Genomic DNA, 24,005 nt, shown 5'->3' on the forward strand with positions numbered 1-24,005 from the left:
CACACAAAAATGTGTCAATTTGATATAATAATAGTGTCCAAGTGTTAAAACTGTATATGCATGTAAGAAATGAAAAGCAAATTTATGAAGTAAGGAATAGAACTGCATATGTCTTAATATAGCACACACCTGAGTGATGTTGATTTTTTTTTTCAATAAAGTATGTCATAAGAATTTCATGATTAATTATTCATATGCCTGATTGGAAATGTGGAAGTCCAATGGCTCCATGGTAGCGCTTTGCACTTCCATGCCTCAGGTTTTTGTTTGATTCCTGGGTTAGGCACTGTCAATTCAGACGTTCATATCTTCAGTGGATCGATAAAATAAGTACCAAGCACACTTGGTTACTAAACCCTGAGGGTCATGCCTTCAGTTGACCACCCAACACAAACATCTGCTTTACACCTCAGAACCTTTGGTCAGGAAAACTGAGATGGGCATAGTAGGTCTTGGCTCTCATGGGCTAAAATCAACTGCTTGTAGCTTCATCGGTGGTTACAAATAACAAGACAAATGTAAAAACTTAAAATAGAATGAAGATAATGAGGCCGTTTGCTCGTTCTTGCCAGTATTGTGAGGGTTGGTGACTCCCTTCAACTAATGTGACATATAGCGAACTGATTCTACTTATTTAAATAGTAGGCTAGGAATACGCCCTCTTGTGGCAGTTCATAACGTCGGCTGTTGTGCCACTGGGTTTGCTTTGATTGGAAATGTGAGAAGAAAATTTTTTTACTTGCCCTGGGCATGTCAGACCATATAACTTTCAAGCCCTAGATTTTTTTAATGATTTTTAAACTTAAATTTTGGTTATCTATTATCCATATTTTACACAATCTTGAAAATGCTTCACCCATTCTTGTTTTAAAGTTTGTATTTCAATATGTCTGTACCTTGTTGAAACTTTTGTTTGACTGTTCATGTTTTTTCTCCCCTTTTAGGAATGAATTATTGTGGTGCTAGAAATGGTGGTTGTTCTCATTTGTGCCTTCCATCACCAAAAATTTCTGTATATTCTTTAAAATTTTCCTGTGCATGTCCAGATGAATCTGTTCTTGCCAGTGACTTGCAGCATTGCATTATAAGTAAGATTTTCATCACCCCCTAGATTGATTGAATGGTTTTTATTTTCTTTAAAAAACGTTTTTAGTGTTAAAAATCATGCTGTTATGTTATAGTTCAATCAATGCTAGTAGAGATTATAAATAAAAGTTGTTAATCTTAGTAAACAGCGTGCAATAGAAATCAATGACTTTCAGACATCATTGTTCTGCATTCTGTTTCTCAAAATGGTATGAATCACTTGAATGAAGAATATTCAATTGCTTGTTAAAAGTGTTAAATAAATGTAATCTGCACACCTAGCTACATATAGACCCCACATTCTTCTGAGCGATTTGCCTTAGGCATTTTATTAGAATAAATAGTGTTTTTTGGAATATTAAATTGCTTCTGTTTTACTCTTCAAAATTATATTTTCGTTTGAGGCTCTTAGCATACTTTTCTCACTTATACCAATCCCTGAGTTATTTTAGCTAGTCTTGACCTCACAAAGCAACACTAAAGTTCCTCCCATGCAGACCTATTTGACTGCAATCAGCCCCCCCCCCTCCCCCTCAGAAGAAATTGTTTACCTCATGAGCTGAAAGGTGCTCTCTTGACAGTAATGCTACTAGAGTGCCCCAGCTAGGTTATTGTTTTGATCACTCTTTTGAAACCATATCTGAATGTCTGGTAGAGTCCACTGCTTTGGAAAGGAAATTTCTTTTCACTGTGTGTGTCTTTGACCCATCAGTGACTTTGCTTGAGGGAAATCAACTGCCAAACTAACTTTTTTAAAAATTATTCTTAAACACTAATATAGAGGCCGCCCACAAACAAGTTACGCTTTGCAGAGAGGAGGGTTTCTGAAATTGATAGTTTGTGACTTGGGGGGGGGGGGGGGTAACAAAAGATGTGGCATCACACATTGTTTGGTAGCATTTATGCTTATGAAAAAGTGTGCCATGTGACTAGGGGAGGAAGTAAGGTGAAGTGTGACACTGAGGGGAGGGTGTCAAATTTGTTGAAGGGAACTGTGACATCATTTATGACCAGACTCTTGGCAGCTTTCACACGGACACAACAGATTCTTTATTGTTGACTTTCTGTCCCCTTCATTGATTCTACTTTAATTAAATTCACTTTCATGACAAGTCATAATATATAACCGCACTTGTTCTTCCATGCTTTGAAAAAGATGTTACCTGAGTACTGTTTAGCAAGCAACCTAAATGAATCAATCACTGATTAAAAAAATCACTGAAATAAAATCTCTTCTAATTAAGGGATCAAAGTTTTTTGAGGAAATTAATTTAAAAGCTTTCAGCAAATTTTGTTAAATTTTTGAACCAAATTTCATAAATAGCAACTATGTTTTATTTTATGTTGTTTTCATTTTCTTTCCATAATTATCAGAAAAATCGAACCACTCAAAAAAGTGAACAAAACACAAAAAAATATGGGTTTGATTTTTAAAATTTGTTGCACTTTCTCAATTTTGAATTTTTCTGTATGTCAAAATTCATCTTTCTGAGTCACAAGTGCCAACTCCATGGGGCTTGAGGGGACTCCCCCCCCCTCCCAATAATTTCTGTGCGGGTATGTCTTTTTTTAGCGGAAGTAACCAGTGCTTTACTTGAAGAAGAGTTTCTTTTTGCTTGAATGTCAATGAGAATCGTTAAGTTTTTAGGAATTTGTAGGCATTTATAAAATACTATACATCTAGGCAAAGAGCCTATTTAATTCACTAAAAGATGTTCTTGAACGCCTAGACTTGCCTTTTCTGGATCTAAGAGGACTGTTTGGAGTATTATTGTATATTAGAGTATGTTGTGCCAAATATGAAGGGGAAGTTTGATGGACTTCAAAAGTTGGTTTTAGACTAACAGCCACAAGCAATATGTATCCACTGCACAGCTCTCCACAAAATATAATTGTAAAAATGTCCCTTGAGACAAGGGACATGGTCTAATTGAAGCAGAAAAATTTGCATACAGTAAAACCTGTGAAGTTGACCACCTTTGTAAGTTGACCACCTGTCTAAGTTGACCGCTTTTTTCAGGCTCATAATTAGCCCTTATCATATAAATCAACCCCTGTAAGTTGACCCTAAAGTAGTGCACCACGAGTGGTCAACTTACACAGGTTTCATTGTACCAATTTTTAGATTCCTATACCTTGTAAACGCCGTGTAACGTATTGCTGGTTCATGCAAATTACACTCATTAGAAAATATGTAAAATGGAATTTTCAAGGTGCCCCGGGTAAAGTTCGGCCCCCTCAATAATTTTTGAAAGTTGGCGCCCCTGCTCTAATAAATTTGTGAAGGCACTGCACATAGATAGACAGACATTTCCTTTGTTGATATGAAGATATACATCGATTAGACATATGTAATTATGTTGATTGAATTTCTTATTGTTTCTTTTTTTATTTCATTTTTTTTTATTTATTTAATTTTCATTTTTATTATTTGTTCACTTTTGAAATTGATTTGTTAGCCTTTATTAAAATTTTTTTGGAAAGAGAATATTGTATCTGTTTTGAGTTTTAATTAGTACATTATCATGGTATTTCAGATGAATTTACGACAAAGGCCCCATCTACTGTTACATCTCTATCTACTAGAGCTCCTTACAGTACTCGCCCAAGTTCAACAACACCGAATCCAAAAAAATATATGTATTCAACATTTAGTTTTTCTGCAACTACCAAACAATATCGTCCCACATCAAATGCAACAACATCTAAAAACATTGAAACAACAGCAGTCTTCTCTACTGTTAGGAGTACTACAACGAACCACATCTCAGGTATGTTTAAACATTATTATACTTGCTTTATTTTTTAAAAATAGATCAAGAAAGTATAACATATCCTGCTCAGTTTCTGATTACTTTTCACGGTGCTGTTTTCTACGTAAAGTCTATTCTTTAGTGTGCAAGTAAAGGGCAGTAACTGCACATTTTTCTTTTTTTTTTTCTTTTCTTTCTTTTCTTATTTTTGAGCTCATGCTTTTGTTTGGTTATGACTATCATCATTGTGAAATCGCTCAAATTTTCAATGTCTTTTAGTTTTTTGTCACTTATATGTGTTTAATGTTTGTTTATTTATTTTAAATACATAATACAATAAATGATAATATGCTTACAGTAATGGATTTTGAATCAGGATTTTTTTTTTTACTAAAAGATACTTCTTAAAAATTAAAGTTCACTTGCTAATTGATTAAAAATGTACATTCAAGTTTTTAAATAAAAGGTATGACTGTGTGCTGATACTTATCTGAAAAAAAAAATTCTGCTTTTAAAAATATCCTTTGTTTTTTTCTTCTCCTTTTCTCTCTCTCTTTATCTGGCATTATATTAGATATTCTAGGTGTTATTGTGTTTGGGTGCGAAACGAGAATTACTATTATGGTGATGCAGCTATTCTAATTGACTTAAATAATATAATGCAACTATTAAAAAGGAATTGTAATTTTATAGTTCATGAATGTTAATTATCTCATTTGAGCTAATTAACATTCAAAGAGCATTACTAATATGACTATCTAACTCACCACAGCATTAGAAATCTAACAGTTCTTGATATCAATCAAAATGGGAAGTACCATACTTAGTACTTGTTAGTTTATTTTTGAAGTTACTAAAACCCTGAAAAAAAAAATAATTAACTGGAATTTCTAACTTCTGCAATACCAATGCTGCCTTTGCCATCATACTATGCTGGAATTTATATTCAAACTACTTATCATCTTTAAATTATTCTTGCACTTAAAGGCACTAAGCATGTTGTTTGTTATGAATGCAAAACTTCTAAACCAAAAGCTCAGAAAACTGAAATTTTAATAATGGTTTTATTTGTTGCAATAATTATGCCTTTTATTTCACACTAGTGGTACCCGCACGGCTTTGCCCGTAATAGAAAATTAAAAGGTCTTTTGGTTTGCCTGTATATTTACAAATAATGCATGGTGAATTTTTCGCCAAGGCTTGCCCATGTTACGGTTCCATGTTATGATAACTTGGTAATTTACTCGTCCATCTTATGATAATTTTGCTTGGGGAAATGTTCTTAAAAATGGAATAGAAAAAGAACAAAATTGAATTTTCGAAAAATCGCTTCGAGGTGCACACCCCCATGCTACAAACTAATCCTGTGCAAAATTTTATGAAAATCGGACGAATGGTCTAGGCCCTATGCGCATCACAGAGATCCTGACAGACAGAGAGAGATCTGGACAGAAAGATTACAATTACAGTTCATTCAAATCACCTAACCATCACGAAACTATTTGCATAATTGCCGGTTAGAGTGACAATAGCGAAGAATGCATCTATATAACAATAAATTGTCAGTGCTTGTCTTATAATTTCGGGTGACAATATTTTAACCATATTATATTTTGCTATCAGGTTTCTCTTCATTTATTTTACGATCGCAAATGATTCAGGATGTATCCACTATGGTAAACTTAATTTACAGGATACATATAAAGTCTTCCGACAGGGTTCGCCAATATATATCAGTCGATATGTATTGTGATATATGTCATGATATATATCCGATATTTATTTTGAAAATATCATGATATTTTTGATATTTATTTTTCAAACTACCATATAAGCAACGATATAAGATTTTTTATTAATATAATATAATAAAATACTATTTTTTTATTGTAATAAATTATGTATACAGTAAAAATGCCTAGGTAAAAATTGAAAGTTGTTCAGAAAAGAGGGACATTTCTTATTCCTGTGCACAGACTGAGTATTTTTATTTTTGAGTTATATAATTTTGTGAGATAAGCTAACAAAAAGTTAATCATGCTAGCAAAAGAAAAAAATGAGTAAATCAGCTAATGCTTAAGTTACTCAATTAAAATCAATAAAAAATTAAAGTAAAATAATTCTAAAATTCATACAAACATAATCTATTACAATAAACAATTATACCAATACAACATATGGTTTTACGTTACTTTTTCTTGATTTAATTTTGCATGGTATTTCAAATTAAAATATACTGTGATTTTCTGTGATTTTTACTGGGCACATGCATACATGTAACCAGTTTTATGAAGCACATTCATATAACAATCAATATCTAACATAATAGTATCAGTATCATGATGTTATATTTTATTATTACAGCATTAAATTGTCACATTTCACAAATGATTGTTAATATCATTCATACGTAAATACATTTTAACTACATAAATTTTTACATAAAATGTATATTTATATATAGATAATGGAAGAAACATTTGTTTTAAGTCTACCAATATATTATAATGATAATGTAAAAAATTAAATACAATTTAAAGATACAGTTACTATTTATTGGCTTTAGCTTGCGCTGATTAAAAATATCGAATATTTTTGAAAAAAACATGATCTTTTCGAACCTGTCTTCAACTGATAAAGAAAGTTTATTCAAAAAACTGCTTCAGATTTAAACAGAAGTCTTTTTTTTTTACATCCTTATAGCAAAAAGTTTTTTCACAATGTTAGTACACTTTTGCTGGTACATCTTAGTAGTTCTAAAAAGGTGAATGATTTTCAACTTTACTCCAGGAACTGCACGGCCAAAATTTATGATCAGAGAGTGGGGGGGGGGGGGGGAGGGTTTGGTCATTTCAGACCACATATAGGTATAAACTGTTTTATTAGAATAGGCAGTATGTGTTAAAACCAAAGATTCGGGAGGGAAGGGAGAATTGGCCCTCAAACACTCTTCTTGTAGCTCTCCTGGGCGTATTTTCTTTCAAAACACCATTTTCAGTTGCACCACCTAAATGCCTTTCTCTAATATTGTACCCATATAAAAAATAAAACTTGATGACATAAGAATATATATATATATATATATATATATATATATATAATAATAATAATAAAAGTGAAAAATATTGAAAAGACCACACCAAAAGCCCATAGATGCGCAACGCAGCAAAACTAAAAAGCCAAGTAAATATAAAATTAAGCAAACAGAATTTCAAATATTAAACAAATTATAAATAATTAATGATGATAAAAAGGAAAAATGCAAACAGCTATTAAGTAGGAAAAGATAAAGAGTGAATCCAGAGCTCATCAGCCATGGAGGATTCATTAGTTATGGTCAAAAGACCAAAATTTTAACTATGAACTAAAAGAGAATGTTTAAGCTCCAGTACATGCAATATAGAGTAACAATGGGCAAAAGCACCACTTGCTAAACTAAAAACAATAAACTAGAGCTCAAACCTAAAACCAAAAGCAGGGGGTTTCGTCTCGACTAATTAGGAAAACAAGTTCCGATAATTAGCCATCCACGGGACAGTACCTGCCTATAACAAAATTGTCTTACCTTGAAATCCATGTAAACAAAGCTGATTCCATTGTTCAACCTGATAAAATTCCATTCCAGTTGTCAACATAACAATAAAATAAAGATAAAAACATATCCAGAGGACCAATCCATAGACATACCGAGTCCCCTGTTTCCCACGTGTAAAAATTCATCCACCCCGGTGATTCATAAAAAATGGTTTGTCACGGTTGTATCATTAAATTGTGAAATTAAATTCGCATCTTTTATCATAGATTGTAGTGGAACAATTTGAGTCAATTTGTGTGTTGATATCCAGGAAATTAAAGCTATTTTGATTAGAACTAGTCTTTTTGAGCATTAATGAACTATGATAAATAGTTTTGCTAAGTTCAGAAAAATTAGGAAAATTTATACACAAAAGGTCATCGATGTATCTGCAACAAAGGGGTGTAGAGGAAGGATTGTCAATTAAATATTTTCTCTCATAATATAAAAGAAAAAGGTTGGCCAATGTAGAGCTAAAATTAACTCCCATTGCAATGCCATTAATTTGTAGAAAACATGAATTACCATTTTTGAAAAAATTATTGAAAATACAAAATTTAAAAAGACCAAGAAAAATCAATTCATTAAAATCAAGGGAATCCTTGACCGAATTAAAAAGTTCTGACACAGAGGAAAAAAGTTCAATGAGTGGGATATTGGTGAAGAGGTTTTCAAAATCAAAAGTTTCCAAGTTATTTATATCAAGCATATTAAGTAAATTGATCACTTCAACACTATTATTAACAATCCAAAACCAATTCATTTGTTGAAGTTTAAGTTGTTCTAGAATTTTTTTGAGAAACTGTTCAAGCTTTACACTCAGATTTTTTCCAATGGTGTTGGTGGCAGAGCATATAAAACGAAATCCAACAGTTGTTTTATGAAATTTTGGAATTGCATATATGTAAGGTAAGTTAACAGAATCAGGACGTGGCAATTTAAAAAGTTTGTAAGCAGCAGCAAATTTTTTGATGATGGAGGATTCATTAAGTTTGGAGGAAACATAAGTGGTGGTTTTTTCTAGTTCATTTTTCAAAATATTAGCATATAATTTTTTGCAGCAGATAGAGTAATTATAACTGGCTTTATCAACAACACTAAAGACAAAGGCTTTTTTAAACTCATTAATGGCATTATTTTCATCAGCAGAGAGATGGAAGTATGAAGATTCTGTGTTGACAATATCACGTAAACGTGATTTCAATTCAATTAAAAAGTGGTGTCTATATTCAAGAAACGCATTAAGTGGAAACATTAAAACTATAGGAGATTTTTCTTAAAAATATTCAAGTTCAAATGTAAACTTATTATAAGCTTTCAGGAAATTAATACGAAAATTAGGCCGATATTTAGTACCCAAACTAAAAAGTTTAATGAGTTTTTTGTTTTGTAAAAAATTTAAATCACCGGTCAGAATATGACCAAGATCAGAGTTGAAGAAGATGGAATTAGAGAAATTAGCACAATTGCAATCAAAGTCCAAATATTTATCAAAATTTTTAGCAACTTCTTGATAGTTTAGAATTTTTTTCGAGAAAGGAGTATTGAATTTGTAGCTGAAGACAATTTGTAGATCCCATCAAGGATCTACAAATTGTCTATACTGTATTGTCATTTGTCAATACTTAATTGTTTTTTTTAAACTGAAAATAGGTATTTCTTACAATGATAGAACAATTCTGCAAACTATTTAGTCAAGTATTAAAATTTCAGAGACTGGAAATTGCAAATGAACTGCTTTAAATAATTTTGGTTGTTCTAGAGTCCGAAAGTAATTAAATAAGCTTTTGGAAAATCCTTGAAAAGTGCTTCAATTTAATTTCTTGTCAAGTGTATGAACTGAAATGTCCGAATGTCCTAGAGGTTACTCTCTTGTTCAAGACACCCCGTTATGAGGTCACCATGACCTCCCAAAATATTTTCTGATTTGGAGAATTTTGAGGGATGATTCACAAAGTTTGAAGACAGTATTGCAATAGTGCAGTTTTTAAAAATCTTTTTAAATGATGTTTGATGCATTTTCTCATTAGATGTATGTATGTTTTTTTTTTTGGACACATTCTGTGAAATTCAGAGTTGTATTTGGCAAATTAGAATTTCCACCGACCTAAAAATTTAGGTTCCTGACGCCTCTGCTCTTGTTACTTATTTTTTAAATCTGTATACCATTTCTTTATATGCATTTTTTGTATTTTTTTACTACAGATCATTTTACATTCAATTCAGTATTGTGTTTGTTGGTGGATTGGGGAGAGGGCGATCAAAAAATGTTACTGCACTGAAAGCTGGTGTTCTTCCTCTCTGTTGATTATTGTCAAGGATTTGTCGAATCAAAAAGCAATTTTTATTCTGATTAATCTTAGTCATCCAAAGATTACAGCTTTTAAAACATTTTCGTTGGCCTATTTTTTTCCTGATACTTATAGTCACAATTACCCCCATTTCCTGTGGCGAGAAATTGCCGAAACCTGTATCACCATGTAATATAAAGGGGGCATATTTTGTTCCCCACTTAGAGGAGGTTCCTGCATCACTCTCCTTATACACCAAAACCATCCACGATCAATCCAAAACAAAGAGCGGGAGCATTAAAAAACTTCGTTAAAATTCTCTGATGCAACAGATTGTCATGTTATGTGACCATCAAAACCAGTGCCATGTCGGGGGCTGAAATAGCAACCCTAAACTTTGTGTGCTAGGATGTCTACTCTAATGACTCACCTCCTCAAAAAAAAAAAAAAAAAATAATAATAATAATAATAATAATTTTAACAAAAAATCAGGTATCCATGAACAAAAGACTTAAGATGGCACTCCAATTCAAGAAGTGTATAATGTAGTGATCCACCACCCCGTAACGCGATCAAAAATGTCATTAAACTGCGTTGTTGTGATGGCTTAAGCTTCTAGAGAAACCGAGAAAGAACCCCCTCAATTTGTGCATCCCACTTTTTTTTTTTTTTTTTTTGAGTTATTATTTCTGCAGGGTTTTTTTTTTTTCAATTAGTATGTCAAATGTATTTTAATACCTCCCCCCCTCCTCTCCAAAACAGAAATCTGGATCCACCTTCTTGTTAAGGTCTTTAACTAGTTTTCAGTTAGGGCTGCTTGAGAAAACTCAAATCTTCTAATAATGGGATTGGGAGCCTGGATTTGTGAATACAAAATTCGTTTAATGTTTTCTTTGAGCCGTACCTTTAGATATTAGTACCAGCACCCAAGAAGAACCCTTAACTTTGTGTACTATAGGATGCCTCCTCTAAAGACTCAACTTAACAACAAAAAAAAAGAACTCAGTCATTCGGCAGATTTTGTCTGACGATTCGGCAACTTTTGAAACATAAATTGCAATTTTTAAATGCCGAATGATCCTTTTCATTAGAAGTACTAATGTGTGAACACCATTAGTTTATCATTCGACAAATTCAGAATTTCCACCCTCCCAAAAATTTAAATTCGGGGCGCTCCTGTCGGTGAACTTTCTAACAAAGAAAATAAAATGGAAATGGATCCTTATATAAATTCTTAGCAAAGAAAGAAACGGAAACTGTGGTCATTACCACCCTTGTCGCCTGCATTGTTTTTATTGAAACGACATCACGCGAGACACACGTGTTTGGTGTACTGAAAAAAAAAAAGATCTATCTTCCCTCTGCGACGCGGACGGTATTTAAGAAGAGTGTGGAGGATCGAGAAGACTTCTCTCTCCCAATTGGTTGGATTTTGCGTCCTTCAAGTTTCCTTGCCCTTCCTTAGCAGAGGCAGTGTGACTCAGCGGTCACACATACCGCGAATTTCGTTTTATTCCTCTCTCGGGGAAAGTTTATTAATTACGAAAGGCATGACCAACGATATTGCATAACTGTACACATCTATACAGTAAACCCTAGTATTACGCGGGTTTATTTTACGCGGTTTCGATTATACGCGGTTTAAGATTTGACACCTTTATTTTATTTTACTCGGATAAGTTTCGATTTTACGCGGTTGCGGCAATGCAAACAGATAAAATTTTCCCCTCTTTCAAAATCCAAACTCCTAAAGATAGCAGATTACGCGTAATCAACTGCATTTTGGCGTGCTAATAATCGAGCTTGGGCCACTGGAGACATTTTATGCGATTGGTTCCAGAGCTCTTTCCAAATGTAAAGTTATTAAACTCACTGGAAGAAGAGCTTTTAAGAGTGACAAAGTAGACCAAAACCAACGAGGATACCAAAGTCGGTGGCGCACAAAAAAATAATAATAATTAAATAAAAAGAAAAGAAAAGGAAAGAAAAAGAAAATAAAACGATGATACACAGGTTTACGGGTTTAAAGAAAGGAGAAAAAAACGCAAAGTGAAGTCCCACAGTTTTGTTAGCGCAAAAAAAAAAGAGCTGTGTGCATCACATGACTTCCTTTTACTCCAATTTAATGTCATTTCCCCATTATTGGCAGTTTTAATGTGATTCAATGGTTTACTCTCTAAATATCACTAACAGTGGCCAAACTGAAACCAAATTAAAAAAAAAAAAATTTAAAAAAATCTCCAAATTTGTCGCCAAGTTGGCGACAAAACTTGGCGACCAAAAGATTGGTGATATATCACCAAGTGTCCGACAAATTTTAAGACAACTTGAGTTTACATCGAAATTAACAATGATTTCCCCCCAAAAAGGGGCAAAAGACCCCCTTAGGAACATCCGAATGCAACCAAAATTGAAGGTGCACAACTAGACCCCACTAGGAGTCCACGTACCAAATTTCAACTTTCTAGGACATCCCGTTTTTGAGTTATGCGAGATACATACACACATACATACGTACATACTGACGTCACGAGAAAATTCTTTGTAATTAACTCGGGGGTCGTCAAAATGGATATTTCTGGTGTCTGTACGTTCCTAGGCATATATCCACGTGTGGTCGGGTCGAAAAAAAAACTAAACATTAATTCGGGGGTGAGTAAAATGGAAATTAAGGCCGATTTTTCAGTGAAAATTTTTTCGCGAATGCAATACTTCCTTTTTTGTAAAAGGAAGTAAAAAAAGAAGTTGCACCAAAAATTTTTTTTTTTTTTTTTTTTTTTTTTTTAAAGGTATGCAGGCTTGAGGGCGCATCGGCGGCCGATGGACCGACGGGCCAGTCCGCCCCTGGCTATAATTAGTGTATTTTACAAAAACGATAAGGTGTGGGGAAATGAAATTTGTTGTGCAATCGTAGTCTTTGCTGATCTTGTGCAGCTCAGCGCCGAATTTTTCTTGATTTTTTTTAACGTTACGTTTATGATTTATATGAACCCTAACTCACTGCGTCAGTTGGGGGGGGGGGAGATGAGAGATAATGGAGCGATTTTTATGTATTTTATGAATTTAATCATTGATGACTATATGTCTTTCAGTGAAAGTGACTATAAATGTTTCGGTTATTTTCGCGTGGACCTGAGAGAAAAGGGATTGAAAGGGGGGGGGGGAGACTCAACAACCTCGGGATTGAACAAACTTATTTCAGTTTGAAAGATTTCGACCCGGACATCTCAGACTTCAGTTTCCGAATTGAACAAGTTCTCGTCCAACTTTGAATAGTTGAACGAAAAATTTTTTAGCACTTAAAAAAAAAGGCTGTTTTTTTTTTTTAATCGAAAAATTGTAATTCCAAACTCAGTTGGTTTTTTTTTATTTTCTTTATTTATCGTGCTTTCTTCATCGTACATACACTTGTTCTTTATTGATGTTAAGTTCTGTTGTGCGAAGATACAAAACATTTGCTGCACTGTATGTATTTTCACTGTTTGTGGAAAGTATTATGTAACACTAGCATTCCCGTACCCGGCATTGCTCGGGTAATGGAATTAGAAGATGTTAACAGTGCTTGGTGCACCTAGTTTCGAAAATCCCCTATAATAATTACTTATTACCTATAACTTTTTCTAATTTGGGGAGGATCCCGGGGCCCCTGGACTCCTTATATATATATGCCCTTGTCCTTAACCGATCTTTAACTGTTACTAACGATCCTTTTAAAGTATTGATTATCTTTGCAAACACAGGTCATCTACATTTTATTGTTATACCTATGTTTAAGCAAGAACTTCTTTGTATACAACATTTTTAGTTTTTTTTTTCTGGTGCTAAAATTATTAAGCTGCTTGATGAACTGACTTTGGAGCAAGCTACATAACATTGGCCGTGTGAGAAAAAGTCTTCTCTTAAATCGATCCCTGCTACTTTTAATGTCTGTCCTTGTGACTTATTAATGGTTGTTGCAAAGCAAACTTTAACAGGAAACTGCACTCTTCTAAATTCAAAAGGATAGTCCGCCTGTGATGATGTTCTTAAAAACTTTGCTTCTAGTTTTGAAAAAACGAAAGCAAAAGACAGAAACATTATGATTTGACTTGAGAAAAGCCTCGAAGAATCACGTGAGAAACAAAAACAATATCAAATTTATAGTTCGCTACGACCAAAAGTTGAGATGAAGTACTGAATAATGCTTTGAATAGCCTTCGAAAATAAGGGATTTGAATTTCAATGACAGGTTTTAATTTCGCAGAAGTTAAGGGGTTTTAATTAATTTCTCCCGAACTAATTGAGATTTCGAAAAATCCTTTCTTAGTGGTTACTTTCGTAATCATGTGGACATGTCTGCCAAATTTCAAGTCTGAAGCTTCAGCGGTTTCGGCTGTGCGTTGATATATATATATATATATATATATATATATATATATATATATATATATATATATATATATATATATATATATATATATTTATATATATATATATGTTATCTCAGGACATTGATTTTTATATATTAAGATTTCAGCTAAGTTTTTGAGGAATGACAATTTTTACCTTATTTGTCCGTCATTTTAGTCTATTTGCGGTATATCCGCGATTTTTATTATCCTGCCACCCAATTCCATGGATAATCAATGGTTTACTGTATAGACATGTTTAAAATATAGAACATGAAGGCGGCTTTTCTTCAAACATTTTTTTTTTTTTTTGAGCAATCACGATTGCTTATTGTTCTCATTTGACTGTTTTGGCGTGCTATCATTTTATTTTCCCACCAGCACCCTCTGCCAGCACCACCGTCGACCGGCTCCTAACGATGCTGCTCCTATAAAATCGTCTCCACGTTGCGTTGCGTCCATATCCTACACACACACGTACACATACACACACGAATGCCTACACACACGCGCCTATACACAGCACTGCATACACCACATGCATACATACACACACACACCCGTACACATACAGCACTGCGTACACAACGTGCACACACATGCTTACATACACACACACACGCGCGCGCGCGCACCCACACACACGCGCCTACGCAAACACACACACACACGCTCGTGATTGCGAAAAGCATAATTTGAATTCAAAATGCCAAAAATTCAATTTTTTTTTTTTTTTTTTTTTTTTTTTTTTGTGCTTTAAAATATGGAAAATCTCAATGATGATTCCACGTTTTGTTTTTAAATTCCAGGAACCGAAAATGTTTTTCCCCGTAGACTTAACCTTGACCGCAAGTCAAAGATTCATTGATTGAATACTGAGTTTAAAAAAAAAAATTATTTTCATTCCGAAGTTCGGATCGAAGTACCAAATCCAGTGTAGGTAGCGAAATCCCATCGAACTCTATCATGTCAAACTAGTGTCGAGATTTCATTCCTCAAAAGTCTCTGTAAAGATGTCTTGTCTGCATCGATTCGCAGCTCCGCGAAAACCTCATAACCTCACTCAAAAGATATTTTGCTCTGTGATGTCGCATAATCAGTGGCGGCGATTCGGGGGAGGGGGCAAGGAGGGACACTATCCTACCCTACACCCACTTTTTGTGGTTTATTTTTTTATTTTATTTTCCAATTTAGGAACCAAAAATAGAAATTATAAAAAAAAAAAAAGTAGAAATGTCGAAATTTTCAGATCATAATTATTTGTTTTACTTTGCACTGTTTATGAAACATTATTTAGCACAAGCAGTAACTTGTAGTTCATGTATTCATTGTTTAGATATTAGTAAATCAGTTTTGCGTAAACAAGCCATGCTTAATGAAATTATTACCAAGTGTTTGTGGTATCTCAAAATAATTTGGGGTAAATAATGTAAGTCAAAATGAGTCCAGCCTACCAGCTAAGTGTTTCTTCGGGGAAAGTGCACATAATTCATCAAAATCTTAAGAAAAACATGAGTTTTAGCTGTGTCCTTTTTTTTTTTGCACATTTTTGCTGCCGCTAAAATCCTATGGCTTTTTTTTTTTTTTTTTTTAACTTTAAAGTGTATCTTCAGATTAAAAAAAATCATTTAGTGAAATCCCGAAGCCTCTTAAGTGGTCCAGTTGCTAAGATATAAGCAAAACCAATCCTCAGAATTACCGGGACAAACATGGCAAGAAAAATAAAAGTGCTTAATTCTTCACATAGTTTTAAGTTACAACTTATATTTCATTTATTATTTGTAAAGCTAAACAACAGTTCAGTCTGATAAAGATCCGTACAAAATAATTTATCGTGGACCGCGATCCGCTATTTGGTGATTTCTGTTCAAAACTGTTCTGTTGACTTCGATGCGACTATTTTTAGAAACGCTTATGTGCAATTTGTAGCAAATATTCTTATACGCGTAATTTCTTTTTCCGCATTTTCTGACGCCGCGCCGCGTCGTTTCTTTACCTTACTTCATCTCTTTATTATTGCGGCTAGAGCCTCACTGCAATGGGTTCTTTAACCTCAATTTTCGCGAAACAGTCTCATAAAACAACATGAATCACAACTGATTCATGGAAAAACTCCCCGAGAAAGTTTTCGGATTTTGCAAGGAATTCTATAGCATCGTCAGAGCTACTTCTAGCTATTGAACTGTCGTCAATTGCAGAGTTTTAGATTATCACGTACCGAATAAAATTTTCAATAAAGCCAAGCCTTCGCATGAGGCGGTGGAAGAAGGGGTTGAATGAGTAACAGATGGCGAATCCAGAATAAGGGGGAGGGGGGCATTTTAATGTAAATTTTGCTTAAGTCAAGCCCTGAAAAAAATATGAAAAATTGAAAAATTAATTTGAATTCTGAAATTTTGAATTCAAATTATGTTTTTCGCAATCACGAGTTGCGACATGACCCTACTCATAGGTTACTACCCTACTCACTTGTTTCTAGAAACGGCTCCTGTCCCACCAAGCCTTCCCCTCTTCTTGGGCGGTTACGTGTGTATACTGCCGGTGCAGGTAAACGGCAGTATCTGCAGAAATGAGTTTTCGAGATATTTGAAGAAATGTGCGGTGGATTCAATATTAACAATAGGAAAATGCTGGAATTGGACGTTTTTTTTCGAGCCTTTTTTTCAGCGGAAACCAAATAAGCGAGCTTGTACAATAAAGATAACATGCAATAGATGAGAAAATGCAAAGCGAAAAATTTGCAGTTACTGCCCTTTACCTGCACACGGCAGTATAGTTGTGTATGTGTAGGCTTGTGTGAATGCACGTTGGCGTGTATGTGTGTAAATGCGCGCGTGTGTGTGTGAGTGTGTATGTGTATGAGCGTGTGTGTGTTTAGGACATGGACGCCACCGACACCGACCAGGAGAAGCGGATTCCGGGGCACAGTGCTCAGGACCGGAGGAGCCGCGCCTGCAGAGGACGGTGGGGTTGAAAAAGGAACCGGAACGTCAAGGACGGTCAAGTAAAAACAATTAGCAATCGTGATTGCTCAAAAAAAAAAAAAATGCAGCATTCATTTGAATTTTGCATGCGGCAAAGCTTTAAATTCAGGAGAAACAGCACTCTTGTGTCAATTCAAAAAACAGAAATGCAAAACCAGGGGTGCCCATTCCCCTCCCCAACCCTGTTATATTGACGCAAATCCCCCCCCCCCACCAATAAAAAAGTTCTCAACCCTTCTGCCATTTTTTATTTTTAGTCCTCTTTTATTTTATTCATTTTTATAAAATATTTATTTATCTTTAATTATTAGTATTATTATTTTGTTAGAAACGTTCTGTGCTACACCAATAACATACACACACACATACTCACAAAATAATTAAATTAAATAAAAAAAATAGTTTAAATTTTAAAAAATCAACCTTTTTTCAAACAAATAAATAAAAAATTTAAAATTTTATTTTATTTATTTGTTAAAAAAAAACCCTCCCCTAAATCTTAATGGTGCAACTTGCGCCATCCCCCCCCCGTGCAAAACGAATAATTCAGAAGAGCACTTAAATAGTACTTAAATAGAAGAGCACATAATATTAAGCAAATCATTTAGTGAAATCCCGAACTCTCTAAGTGGTCTTTTTGCTGAGATATAAGCAAAAGCTGGCCTCAGATTACTCCGAGTGCTTAAAAATATAAGAATCATATCAATTTTGACGTCTTGAATTCAAATTATGTTTTTCTCAATCAAGAATTTCAATACGACCCTACTAGTTGGATTTCTTGTTTCGAATGGAATGGAAATGGCCAAGAAATTCGTACCTGTCATATTATGACTGGTGATTTTCTGGAATGAGTAATATGAGGCGTATCCATAAAAAATAGATATGGTCCAGGCATCGTCAGCTCTTCGGACGGCCCTGATGAGCTTATGGATGAAAAGTCTTTTATTGTGAATGAGAAATATTTTTAAAGAGGGGAGTTTGAATCAAGTATATGGAGGCGTAAAACTAAAACAGCAATTTCTCATTTTAAGCTCCAGTGCAGATTCTACTTTTGTTCTTAGCTCGGCAGCTCTTCTCTCCATCTTTTTTGTTTGAAATATTAATTTATCTATCACTAGCTTTCACCATTGAGAAGGAATACTAATGGAGGGAGCCATAGCAAATGTCTCAGTGAAATAAGCTGGGGCCCCAATGTTTCCCAGGTCAGGTGACTTGTTTGGCTGGGAAGTTGTCGCGTTTCTGCACGCAATCGCTCTTTTGGCATTAAATATTTTTCAGACGACGCGACGGTGCTTATTATGAAGTCGGGGCTACAAGTCGGAGCAACTCTGGCTCCAACTCCTTTACCGCATAATAATAAATAAATAAATAAATAACGGATACAAATGCAGGCCTATCATTCAAATTCCCTCTCCCCATTTCTTTCCGGATTTTAAAATATAATGTAATTGCATTTTTCGTGTATTTTGATGTTTATTCCCTAAAATGACGGGCATGTACAAATAGTTTAAAGTGTTCTGTTATTGACTGAAAATTTATGGATTCATATGTATTGTAATCAATGTTTTGAAATGATTTCATACGCAGGCATACTAGTATTTAAATTGAAGCATAAAAATAGCAAATCTTTATTCTTGCGCATCTGCTATTCACAGGAGCTTGGCGAGAAGATACTCGCCAACAAAGCAAAAGTACACAAAATGCTTAAGAGCCGTTAAAATAATTACTAGTTAAGTAAAAAGTTTTTATGGAACTAAAATGTTATTTGCACTCAAGATATACAATGTTTTATTACTTTTATAGGTAGAATAAGTACAAAAATTTAAAAATTATAGGCAACTGTGGAATATGTACTCGTTGAATGCATATAAATGTTATTTTTTCTTTATTTAGAAGTAAAAAACATTCGTACATGCTAGGGAAAAGTTACTGGACCTCCTGGTGTGGCTTTTTCCTCACAGTGTACAATGCTAGAATACTGCACTATTACTATAAATCTAATTTTTCCCTTCTACAGTTAAAGGTTGTTATCATGCATGGCTTCAGCTAATGAAAACTTCTTCAGCGGTTACGGTCAACTCGAAATTGCTCCCCAGGTCACATGGTACTGTTGCCGTATCGGGATAGTAGGGTTGCACTCTCTCCATCTGTTCCTTCTCAATGGCTTTCACCCGCGGCTTCGCTCACGTGATGTAGTTTTTTTTTTCAATCGATTCAAGTTAATGGTCAACACAAGGAGAAGTCAAATAGTTACCAAAAAAAAAAAAAAAAAAGGTTTTTCGCCGACATTTAAAATGGCCTCCCCCCTTTAATATATCAAAAGGTATGATGATAACTGAAAATCAAGGGGGGGGGGGTAAATGAAACGTCGGCGAAACTGGGAAGACACCCAAAAAATCACACAAAATAAATCAGGAAAACGTTCAGGAGTTCTAAAGAAGTTAGTTTGGGTAATTCTCAAAAATTCCAATTCGAGTGAGGTCAACAATTCTTAAATAAAGTCAACCATTTCCCTTATAATCCCCATCCCTGTCAAATGATGTCCAGTGCTACACCTGCTATCTAAATTATTGTGTAGCTTCTTACCATAGAAATCGTCTCAAAATAGGGTCAACATTCACTACAAATCCAGATTGTAATAAAACCCCTTTAGAGTGAGGACATCAAACCTTTAAAATCCCCCACGTGAAGGAAATCAACTGTTTCTTAACAACGTAAACAGTTCTGATTAAAATACCAAAAAGGTTCACAGTAAAAATACCATTTAAATCAGAGTGAGCACTAGTTTTTTTTTTTTTTTTTTTTTTTCAAGTTTTTTCCCATTTAAATGAGGACAACAGTACAAAAAACTTCTCATTTCGGAAAGAGAAACATTCCCTAATGTCTCGATTAGAATGGTGATATCAGCGTTTTCAAATAACATCTCCCTCTGAAGATCTCCTTCGTGTTTAATTCCAAAAATCTTCATCAGTACAGGTCCGATAGCATAAAAAACAAATTAAAAAAAAGAAAGAACAATACTCTCTATTGTCGCCATTAAAGTAGGGATATTAATTCCACAAAATCCTAATTAGCACCATTAATCCTTAAAAAGAAAACACACACACACAAAAAGAAAGAAAAAAAAAGAAAAAAAAATTAAAAGTTTCATTAAAATTTTTAAAAAATTCGCCAATGCACTAACGTAGTCGCCTGGTGAGTCTGGAGATATAAAACGGATTTGGTGGATTAATTTACATTTTAATAGCAGTTTTAATGTTATTTGAGCGTGTTGTTTCACTAATTTGGTGGATTAATTTTAACTACAATGCCCTATACATAGTATTTAATGATATTTTTACCAAAATTAGTTTGGCGAAGTTTTTACATTTTAATGCAAATTTTTTAATGGCTGTAGCGCCAAGATTTTTGAACACTCGTACCGACCGCGTTATCATAACTCTGCTATCGAATAAGTTTTTAAATGTCATTTTTATTTTTTTGCAATTAAATTCATTCTCTTCAACGAATGCAATCTATTTTTGCAATTAAAGGCAGCTTAAAAATGTAAAGTAATCCAAATCCATTATTTATCGGAATAAGGACCACAGTGCCATACATTCGCCAGAGACTTGCCAAGTTTATAAAACTGCGTAAAATGTTTTCTTAATCTACATTCATAAGATATGAATTTTAATTCCGAACAGAAGATGCTACAAAGAAAATGTTTTGCATGTATTTGGCCTTTCCTGGTAAAAAATGAATATTTTTTCGACGGTAACTGGGGGTAGGGGGGGCAGACTCTATTTAACAACTTTATTTATTTAGTTACCAGATTGTTATACATAGCAAAAATACCCGCCGTTGCCTGGGTGTGTAATAATTGTGAGAAACAATATAGTTACTTTTATTCGTTTTCTTCTGTAACTGAAATAACTCAAAACACACCGCTTTGACGTGATTAAAAATCGAGCTTTTTTCTTACCCATAAAAGCAAAATGGCAATAAATACGAAGGACAAAATAGCACTCTTTTAGAAACAAAAAAACGACATTTAAGAACATACAAATTTGAGGAATTTCCAAAATATGAATTTAAACTTCACTTGTTTAAAACGATTTTACCTTTTTTTTTTTTCTTTGAACATATTCTAAAATTGTCTCTCTATATTGCTATTGAAGTACAAACTTTTAAAAAATGTAGCCGCCCGTAATCCCTTACTGCGATTTAAAATGTTACGAAATTTGCGGTAATCGTTTTGGGATCCCTTGGATAAGTTTCCCCCTCCCTACTTTGTAAAACTGTGTGCTACTAATTTTATCGAAGAGATAGTCGCCAAATACTGCAATACTTCTGGTGACCATGAAATGATGCTATCCAAAATGTTTCCAAAATAAGAATTTAAGATTGGCAATTGTGTTTGAGATTGTGCGCAAACTTGTGCTGTTTATGGATTTGATTAATTTAGTTGGCGGATCATTTTACATGTTAACAAATGATAAAAAGAAAGAAATATTAAAGAAATGGCGATATTTTGGTTACATGGGGAAAACCGAGAAACAGTATTCGCGTAGTTTTTAGCTTCAAAAACAGCGACAATTGAAAAAATTGCCACATGCCTTAGCTATTGAAATGATACCGCAAAAAAAGTTTGGCGAGATTCCTGCTGGTCGATGAAGCACCCAGTCAACACAAATAAATTTAAAAAGAAACCTCCATTAATTGCATCAAAGTTGCGTAAAACTGGAAAAATAATCAGCCAAATCCAGGTATTATTTGCCTATCTTGTGCAAAAAATCTTACTTTAAATTTTAACTTGAGAAAAGCCTTGAACAGTCAGACGAAAAGCAAAAATAGTCAACAATACAACAATTGTCGCTATCGACAGGGAGTTCAGATGATACCCTAAATACTATATATTGTGTTGAGGAAAGCCTTCGAACATGGAACTAAAACGCTCATACCCCTTTTTTTATTCTACTTAGAAATTTGGAACAGGTGCCATCTTCAGCAGAAAAATCAGAGCTTTCGATGGACATATAATGGTTATATGTGCAAGTATTTTTTTATCCTCATATTAGAGAATTTATACGAAAATTGGGTTTTATGGCCCCCTAGGGGGTTTTGCCCCCCATAACGGGGTGAAAACTACCCTATGTGTTATTCTGATGCATAAACTATATTATTGTAAAGTTTCATCAAAATCCATTCAGTAGTTTTTACGTGAAAGAGTAACAAGCATCCACATACATCCAATGGCAAAAAAAAAATATTGAATTCAATTATTAATACGATTAGAAATTCGCCCGTCAAGGTATGAAGGGTAAAAATTGCTTCTACATTTGAACGAAGCCATTACCTGTTTGGTGATATTTTGATATTTGAAATTTTAACCCAACTCCAGTGGATTAACCCTCAACTCCAGTAGATAGCGTTAATTGTTTTCGTTTCTTCCATTCACCTGAAATGACACAGTCTTATCAGGGCCCGATTAAGATATCGAGGGGTGCTAGGCCAAATCTTTTTTTGAGGCTCCCTGTATTCAAATTTTATTTCTTTAGCCGTTGGCTGAACCAATTTTTGCCATAGAATAAAGTAATTTCAGCCATTTGGGGGCCCCTAAACATCAGGGGCCCTAGGCCAGGGCCTAGTTGACCTATTCAGTAATCAGGCCCTGAGTATTACCAGTAAAACAGTTAAGTTACTGGATCGAGTTCAGCCTTGTCACAATAAAGCCTTTCCCTATATTTTAAACATCACCAAAAATTTTATCAAATTATCATGCCCGTGGCGCGAGTTTCATTGTTGAAACACGCGGGGTACTCGATCCGCGTGTTTATTATTATTTATTTGAGGATTTTGGTAAAAATAGTTTTAAATCCGCATAAACGAATAAATAAATTAAGAACCTTTTTAAGACTGACTCTTGTTTACTGTATTGATTCGTTTCGCACTTGGGTGATTACTATAAGTAACTTTTTCCGTTCTCTAGTATACGTCTATTTAAAGCAGAAGAAATATTTTATTAACCGACGTGTAAAACTCTTGTTGGGAGAGAAAAAAGTGACAAATCGATTCGAGCCACACGCAGACATTAAGAAGACGATGTAATAACATCACTTTCCTTCTTGAAGCAGGTAATCAAGTAGATGAAAGGATTTTTCTCGAGTCCCGATAACTCACAAGGGATCGCTTGTAGAATTATTTCCGTGAGTTTAGGTAATAATCCTATGTAATTTTGTTACAAAGCATCGTGTTTTTTGCTGTTATAAAGTATGTCTGCTTATTTGCGAATGTTTTACTTGTACTCAGACAGGTGTTCGTGCCCACAGGAGGGGGGGGGGATTATGGCGCAAATTGCGCCATCTGTGTTTTTTTTATGGGGGGATTTGTTTTTTTATTAATTTTTATGAATTATTTTTAATTTAAATTATTCATTTTATTTTCTTCTGTTTATATTTTATTTCATTTATCTATTTATTTAGTTTGCGTGTGTGTGTGAACTTTTCAAATTAAATAATAACAGTAGAAAAATAAAATAATAAATAAAAAATATTATAACCAACATTTTTAAAAAATAAATAACAACATTTAAAAAAAAATAAATAGGCTCTCTATTTAACGGCTTTCAAGAGACCACAAAAAATCGTCCTAACAACAGTGGAACATCCGGGACTGTGAAAAGTCGTTTTTAAATAGAGAAAGTCGTTAAATAGAGCATTATTAATCAAAGATTTAAGGGGGTCCGGGACACAAAAATCCTCAAATTTTGCAAATTTTTTTTTATAATTTGAAAAATTGCTGTGTTTTTTTCTGCTTAAGAGGACGTTTGAATCTTGTTTCTACCTTAAATAGAACGAAAGTTATAGTTATTTTTGTTGCATGCATCTAACGAATGTGTACATAACTTTAAAACTTTAAACGCGTTTTTCTCCATGATGCAATTTTTC

General features: G+C 33.9%; 1 protein-coding gene across 1 annotated transcript in view; it reads left to right on the forward strand.

Moving 5' to 3' along the window:
* LOC129228369 (low-density lipoprotein receptor-related protein 8-like) overlaps positions 1-24,005 on the forward strand; it is a 109,778-nt gene that overhangs the window by 64,945 nt on the left and 20,828 nt on the right. Inside the window, exon 16 of the mRNA XM_054863047.1 lies at positions 945-1,088. Within this exon, the coding sequence (XP_054719022.1) occupies positions 945-1,088 (144 nt within the window). The remainder of the gene's footprint in view (positions 1-944; positions 1,089-24,005) is intronic.

This window comes from Uloborus diversus, chromosome 8 (assembly GCF_026930045.1).
Source record: "Uloborus diversus isolate 005 chromosome 8, Udiv.v.3.1, whole genome shotgun sequence".
Taxonomy (NCBI): domain Eukaryota; kingdom Metazoa; phylum Arthropoda; class Arachnida; order Araneae; family Uloboridae; genus Uloborus; species Uloborus diversus.